The sequence below is a fragment of the Etheostoma spectabile genome, chromosome 16 (assembly GCF_008692095.1).
Source record: "Etheostoma spectabile isolate EspeVRDwgs_2016 chromosome 16, UIUC_Espe_1.0, whole genome shotgun sequence".
NCBI lineage: Eukaryota > Metazoa > Chordata > Actinopteri > Perciformes > Percidae > Etheostoma > Etheostoma spectabile.
Window position 1 is genome coordinate 14,301,645 of NC_045748.1, and position 8,061 is coordinate 14,309,705.

General features: G+C 40.7%; 1 protein-coding gene across 1 annotated transcript in view; it reads right to left on the minus strand.

Annotated features, from left to right (window-relative positions):
- ntng2b (netrin g2b) overlaps nt 1-8,061 on the minus strand; it is a 61,618-nt gene that overhangs the window by 8,855 nt on the left and 44,702 nt on the right. Inside the window, exons 7-18 of the mRNA XM_032539377.1 lie at nt 7,258-7,276; nt 6,671-6,747; nt 5,540-5,718; nt 4,650-4,713; nt 4,369-4,467; nt 4,161-4,280; nt 3,771-3,842; nt 3,344-3,445; nt 2,553-3,110; nt 2,277-2,375; nt 1,454-1,546; nt 230-319 (exon numbers count right to left, since the gene is read on the minus strand). Of these exons, the coding sequence (XP_032395268.1) occupies nt 230-319; nt 1,454-1,546; nt 2,277-2,375; nt 2,553-3,110; nt 3,344-3,445; nt 3,771-3,842; nt 4,161-4,280; nt 4,369-4,467; nt 4,650-4,713; nt 5,540-5,718; nt 6,671-6,747; nt 7,258-7,276 (1,572 nt within the window). The remainder of the gene's footprint in view (nt 1-229; nt 320-1,453; nt 1,547-2,276; nt 2,376-2,552; nt 3,111-3,343; nt 3,446-3,770; nt 3,843-4,160; nt 4,281-4,368; nt 4,468-4,649; nt 4,714-5,539; nt 5,719-6,670; nt 6,748-7,257; nt 7,277-8,061) is intronic.

The window sequence follows — 8,061 nt, forward strand, 5'->3', positions numbered from 1 at the left end:
GTGTTAAAATGTAAGGAGTAAAAGTAAAAAGTCGGCACAAAAATAAATAGAAAAGTAAAAATATCCAAAAATCTACTTGGGTAGTATTTTGTACTTTGTTACTTCCCATCTCTGCTTTTAATGTAGCTATAAATTAAATTGAATAACCTAATAATGATAAATCTTTGGTCCCAATGTGCAATCATTTATAAGTTACTGTGCTATTAAATAATACATGTTGAAATTCTACCTTTTTGTTTCCCTCTTTCTTCATCCTCTATCCCTGAAGTATGTTTTGGGGTTTCATGACTCCTTCTTTCCCACTCAGGTTTGTGGTACACTACAAAGGAGCAAATCAATCTTTATTGACGTTGCTCAGATTATCTTGGGCTGTTTTACCAAACGCGAAAGAACTACTGACAACACAACATCAACCAATGATTTGTGAGAAACCTTTGCTAATAAAGATCCCATTCACATACTCTATAATGTAATTGATTTAAAGTGCTCATATTAAGCTAATTTTCAGGTTCAAAATTGTATTTAGAGGCTGTACCAGAATAGGTTTATGTGGGTTAATTTTCAGAAAACACCATATATTTGTTGTACTGCACATTGCTACAGCTCCTATTTTCACCCTGTGTGTTGAGCTCTCCGTTTTAGCTACAGAGTAAAGCATCTCGCTTCTTTTCCATCTTTTTTGGTAGTTGCACATGCGCAGTAAGTACTGCTAGTTGTCAGTTGCAGACAATGAGGGAGTGCCACGCTAGCAGCGGGGTGAGCATTATCACGTGTGTTACAAAGTGACGTACGTTCGTCAAGGAAGTAAAGGCTGCAATAGAGCTGTTTAGAGCAGTTTATGAACAGTGTTTTCTCTGGAAGATGGTAAGTCGTTTTGGGGTGGACTTTGGGCTTTTTCACTTTGTAAACCTGTGACGTGCACAAAAAAGCACAATAAAGGAAAAGGGAAAAAGCCAAAAAGTGTAACATGAGCACTTTAAGAAATAAGGTTAAATACTTATGGGTATTTAGAATGTTAAATATGTTTTTATTTATCATTCAAATGCTCTTACTATCTATAAGCGGTTGATCAGAAAAAATAATGGAACAAATTATTCTGAATGCAGCATTGTTTCTTTTAAGAGCATTTTCAATGTCAAATTCATCTTGCTTGTCTAGTTAACCCATTTTTCCACACTTGATCCAGCTGTCTGTTTTTGATTTCTTGCCCTACAGTGTCAGTTATCGCCATATAAAAATATGGCGCAACAGTTGGTACCAAATTAAGATTTTTCCTTATAGCATATGTTGACTGACAGGGTTTCATGTAGTTAGAGATACATTAAGATACATTTGTTTCCAGTTTCTGTTTTTCACTGTGAACTGCCAGGTTTAACTTAAACTTTAAATAATCTACTGTAAATCTACAAGAATATTGCCACCACTGCATGTTAAAGAGATACTTCTTCTTTACCTTTTCTTTCTTTATGCTGGTCTTCTCCATACCCGGATGAGGTTGTTTTGTGTCCAGGAGTCTCATGTAAGTGTCCCATTAAATGTTGGGAGACTGACACACCACGATCATCATTGACATAAGCAAAAATATGAGTTAAATTTTATTGAAAGGTTGACACCGCTATATATAAATGAGATACCTTCTCCGTGCCCAGAGGAGGTTGTTTTGTGCTCGTGAGTCTCATCTCCGTGTCCCTCAGACTTGGGCAGTGGAAAACTGTCACACCACAATTATAATAAACGTGACAACAAGAAGCATTATGAGGAACATTTTGTATGCTATTTTCCTCAACAACCTATATATAAATAAACATTATCTATCTGAGTTTTTTTTATTTATTATTTTTTTTACTTCTCCTGTCCTTTTCTTCCTCTTGTCTTGAGTCTCAGACAAAAATGTTGCCAATGTTGTTGCCGAATATAGGTTTTTACTCTATAGCCTAAGTTTACCAACAGGCTACTATGTTGCTGAACAGACACAAACACATGAACTAAGATGAAATTCTGCTTTCATAGTGGCCCCTTTTAAGACTTGGAGGTTTTCAAGATTAGCGCATTAGAAAAGTTGATCTGTACAAAAAGGTGAACTACAGCATGTAAATATACTAAAATGCTGTCCATGAGTCTCAGGCTTGTGGGAGACAAAGATACGTTCATGCTGCTTTCAGGCTGCTATTTTAGTTTAATTTTTGCTGAAAGTTAATCTTCTACATATTTAATGAACTACACCTACAGTTTATAAAACTACAGGAACATTGCAGTGCTATATAAAAAAGAAATACCTTTCCTTTCTGCTTTTCTTTGCTCCTCCTCCCTGTGGCCAGATGATGTTGCTTTGTGGCCGTGAGTCTCGTGTATGTTTCCCTCAGGCTTGTGGGAGACTGACACAAAACATTTTCCATTGACATAGTGAGACAACATTTTGATAAATCTCTTGTGTGTAACATCCAGTGTAAGTTGCCAAGTTTACCCCATTGTGAAAGTGTATCTACGGCATATTTCCTACTGCAAATAATTACAGATAGGTACAACCACTACAGCATGTACAAAAGATATACCTTTGCTTTCAGACTTTCTTTCCTCCCCGTGCTTTGATAAAACTGTTTTGTGGCCATGAGTTTCATGTTCGTACCTATGAATCTCATGTACATGTCCAGGAGTCTCATGTACGTGGCCCTCAGTTGCATATACATGGCCATGAGGCTCTTGTACGTGGATATGAGTCTCTTGTATGTGTCCATGGGCTTCTTGTACGTGTCCTTGTGTCTCTTGTATGTGGCCATGAGCCTCTTGTACGTGGCCATGAGCCTCTTGTACATTGCCATGAGTCTCTTGTACGTGTCCTTGAGTCTCTTGTACGTGGCCATGAGTCGCATATACATGGCCAGAAGTCTCTTGTACGTGGCCATGAGTCTCTTGTACGTGGCCATGAATCTTTTGTACGTGGCCATGAGTCTCTTGTGCGTGGCCATGAATCTCTTGTACGTGTCCGGGAGTCTTTTGTACGTGTCCGGGAGTCTCTTGTACGTGGCCGTGAGTCTCTTGTACGTGGCCGTGAGTCTCTTGTACGTGGCCGTGAGTCTCTTGTATGTGTCCATGAGTCTCTTGTACGTGTCCTTGTGTCTCTTGTTTGTGGCCATGAGTTTCTTGTGCGTGGCCTTGAGTCTTTTGTACGTGGCCATGAGTCTCTTGTACGTGGCCATGAGTCTCTTGTACGTGGCCATGAGTCTCTTGTACGTGGCCATGAGTTTCTTGTATGTGGCCATGAGTTTCTTGTACGTGGCCATGAATCTCTTGTACGTGGCCGGGAGCCTCTTGGACGTGGCCTGTGAATAGACTTGTACGTGGCCGTGAGTCTCTTGTACGTGGCCGTGAGTCTCTTGTTTGTGGCCATGAGTCTCTTGTACATGGCCATGAATCTCATGTCTATGTTCCTCAGATGTGTGGGAAACTGAAACACCACAATTGAAATGCCAAATAAAAACACTTTATATCCTGTCTTCTTTGCAACATAACAAACAAATAATCCATATCCATCTTTTAAACATATTTCTCTCATCTTCAACTTTTCTTTTAGTCACTTGATGATAAATTTAGATATAGCAGCATTAACTTGAGTTCACTGATAAGTTATTATGTCACTGAAGAGACACATTTAGGTCGTTATTTTGAGTTTCCAGCGGACACAAACAGTGAAAGTGTATCTACCGCATATTTCCACCGCTCCAATTATCTACAGTTAGCTACTACCACTACAGAATATTCAAAAGAGATACCTTCCCCGTGTCCAGATGAGGTTGTTTTGTGGCCATGGCTCTCATGTCTGTTTCCCTCAGAATTGTGGGATACTGAAACACCACACTTTCTTTATTAAAATGAGAAGCAAAAATCTAGATACAATCTTTGATGTTTATAATTCTCAGGGGACATTTTTTGCTGAAAATTGCCAAGATTAAATTGTGGTGAAAGTTTGTCTACTGCATATTTTAATCACTACAGGTACACTACAGTATATAAAACTAAAAGACCTACTACTACATACTGTATGTAAAAGATACCTTTCTTGAGCCCGGATGAACGTGTTGATGAGGTTGTATTTTCATATTTCCATCATTACAGGCAAACTACAATATACTGTACTTGCTGCCACTACATGCAAGCTATACCTGTCATTTCAGCTTTTCTTTCTTTATCCTCTTCCTTTTCCCTTTCCAACCCATGCTCAGATGAGGTTGTTGTTTTGTGGCCATGGGTTTCATGTACGTTTCCCTCAGACATGTGGGGGACTGACATACCGCAATCATCACTGACATAACAAGCAAAGATATGCGGTATTTATGAAAAGAATGCCACCACTACATATAAAAGATATACCTTTCCTTTCAGCTTTTCTTTCCTTCTCCTCATGCCCAGATGAGGTAGTGGTTTTGTTGCCATGTGTCTCATGTAATGGTTTCTCGGACTTGTGCGGCACTGAAACGCCACAACTGTCATTGTCATAAGCAAAACCAGCAAGCAAGCAAAAATGTAGACATATTCCTGCCCATTGCTTACTGTTAGTCAAAATTACAAATATATCTACTGCATATTTACACCACTACAGGTTAAGTACAGTTAGCCACAGCTATCGCTACAGTGTATATATAAGGATGTACCTTTATGCTCCTCCTCCCTTTTCTGCCCATGCTCAGATGAAATTGTTGTTTTGTGTCCATCAGTCTTATGCACGAGGCCATGAGTCTGTTGTACGTGGCCATGAGTCTGTTGTGCACGGCCATGAGTCTCTTGTATGTGGCCATGAGTCTCGTGTACACGGCCATGAGTCTCTTGTATGCGGCCATGAGTCTCTTGTACGTGGCCATGAGTCTCTTGTATGTGGCCATGAGTCTCTTGTGCGTGGCCATGAGTCTCTTGTGCGTGGCCAAGAGCCTCTTGTATGTGGCCATGAGTTTCTTGTGCGTGGCCAAGAGCCTCTTGTATGTGGACATGAGTTTCTTGTGCGTGGCCTTGAGTCTCTTGTACGTGGCCATGAGTCTCTTGTGCGTGGCCATGAGTCTCTTGTGCGTGGCCATGAGTCTCTTGTGCGTGGCCATGAGTCTCTTGTGCGTGGCCATGAGTCTCTTGTGCGTGGCCAAGAGCCTCTTGTATGTGGAATGAGTTTCTTGTGCGTGGCCATGAGTCTCTTGTGCGTGGCCATGAGTCTCTTGTGCGTGGCCATGAGTCTCTTGGCGTGGCCAAGAGCCTCTGTATGTGGACATGAGTCTCTTGTGCGTGGCATGAGTTCTTGTGCGTGGCTTGAGTCTCTTGTGCGTGGCCTTGAGTCTCTTGTCGTGGCTTGAGTCTCTGTGCGTGGCCTTGAGTCTCTTGTGCGTGGCATTAGTCTCTGTGCGTGGCCATGAGTCTCTTGTGCGTGGCCATGAGTCTCTTGTGTCTTGGCCATGAGTTCGTGTGCGTGGCCATGAGTCTCTTGTACGTGGCATGAGTCCTCTGTACGTGGCCAATGGAGTCCTTGTAGTGGCCATGAGTCCTTGGACGTGGCATGAGCCTCTTGTACGTGGCCATGAGTCTCTTGTACGTGGCCATGAGTCTCTTGTACGTGGCCATGAGCCTCTTGTACGTGGCCATGAGCCTCTTGTACATGGCCATGAGTCTCTTGTACGTGGCCATGAGCCTCTTGTACGTGGCCATGAGTCTCATGTACATGGCCCTCAGATGTGTGGGACACTGAAACACCAGAGTTGTTATTGAAATGTAAAAACATCTTCATAACCAGCCAAACAGCCAATAAACTATATTCTTTTGTAAACATATTCTCCAGTATTTTCCTTTTCTTGCAGTTCTTCTTCAGTCACTCAATACCAAATTTAGATTCAGCTGTATAACATAAGTTAACCAATTGGCTATCATGCCACTAAAAAGACAAATTCAGATGCATTTCTTTTTGCAGTTGTTTTGTGGCCATGAGTCTCATATATGTGCTCCTCAAAATTGTGGGAGAATTACACACCATAATTGTCAAAGAGATAACATAATAAAATAGGTTAAAATTAAAGAGAAGATCCATTTCTACTTTTCTTTTAGCTATTCTTTCCTACGCGTGTCCAGATTATTGTTTTGTGGTTTTGTGACCATGAGTCCCATGTGCCTGCTCCTCAGACTTTTTGGGGACTAAAACCCATTTTTTATTTTTAGCAATAACAAGCAAAAATGTTGATGCATTTCTGCTTTTTCCTGTTTTCAGGGGTGAGTTGCCAAGTTTAGCTTGTGAGGAAAGTTTGTCTACTGCATATTTACGGCACAACAAGCTTACTACAGTATGTAAATCTTGAAGAACATTACCTCCACTACATATAAAAGAGATACCTTTCCTTTCAGATTTTATTTTGTTATGCTCCTCACGCTCCCTTTACTCCCTGTGCTGAGATGAGGTTGTTGTTTTGTGGCCATGAGTCTCATGTACTTGCCCCATAGACTCGTGGGAGACTGAAACACCACAATTGTCATTGAAGTAATAAACATATATATGCAGTGTTGTCATTGTTTTTAGGGACCATGTTTGCTGTGAGCTGCCAAGTTAAACTTTTGCAAGTTTATCTACTGTATAGTTCCATCACTACAGGTACACCACAGTATATAGAACTACAAAAGCATTGCTACCAACACATAAAAGAGATACCTTTCCCTTCCGCTTTTGTTCCCTCCCAGTGGTCAGATGAGGTTGTTGTTTTGTGGCCATGACTCTCATGTATGTGTTCCTCAGACTTGAGGGGGGCTGACACACCACAATCGTCATTGACATAATAAGCAAAAACATCCAGTGGTATAAATTTTATGTGCTCTTTTCTCAACAACGCATCCTGAACAATATACATTCTGTATCCATTTTTACTTCATCTTACTGTTAGTCAGATAAAAATATGACACCACTACTATGCCAAACTTATGATTCTAGCTCTATCGCTTATGTTGAGTGACAGACTGTCATGTCAGTGAAAAGATGAATTTAGATACATTTCTGCTGTTTTCTTTTTTTAAGGTCCCAGTTTTCACTGTGAGCTGTCATGTTTCACCCATAAGAAAAGTTAATCTACTGCATATCTACCACGCCAAAAGTAAACTATAGTATATACATCTATAAGACGTTGCCACTACTACATTTAAAATAATACATGTCTTTTCAGTTATTCTTTTTCTTCTCTTTCTCCTCCTCCTTATGCCACGATGAGGATATTGTTTTTGCGACCATGAGTCTCATGTTAGTTTCCCTCAGACTTGTGGGAGACTTCACACATCACAATCGTTATTTACACAACACGAACAGACATCGTATTAGGTATTTCACATGGTCTTTTCTAAGCACCCTGAACTTTATAATTAGGTTGATACTGCAGTGAGTAAAGATTACTGATATTGTCTGCCTTCCTCTGAGACCTAGTTTTCCTTTTCTCTTCTTTTCTCTCTCTGTCTGTCAGATAGTGGATTGCCCCATCGGGGGCTTCAGCCCTGAGCTTGGGAAAAAGCTGTGAGATTCAGAGAGGCTTGAGCAACTCCTTCATCACTACACCTTCACTCGGGGTGTAAAAAAAGGCATGCACTTTCTTTTATCTGAGTGACATAACATTTTCTGACTGGCACTTGTAACCCTCCGTATGTGCTTGTTTCTTTGTTCCCTCCTTTAACAGAAAGACAAAATCTGGTTGTGATCTTATTTCTGTTACTGTATTTACCCAAATATGAATATTCATTGCACTGTATTGTATTACAGTAACATCTTATCATGGGTGTACCTACTTAGTGTGTGTTGATTTAAAAACCTACTGTATCTCGCACCCAGCACAGCGCAAAGCCCAATGCAAGTGTCTTTGCTAGTTTAAGACCGACTCAATTATCAATTTCCCGTCCAGCGCCCACTTCGTTAAAATAACAAATGTGTCTGCGCCTATCTGTGTGCCCATGGGCGTGCTGGTCTTACAGGGAGGTATGTTCAGATGCATTTTTGGCGTATTGCTGTCTTGAGGCAAAGGAAAGTGTTCAAGCAATTGACCAACAAAAACCTGGTCTAAAGTC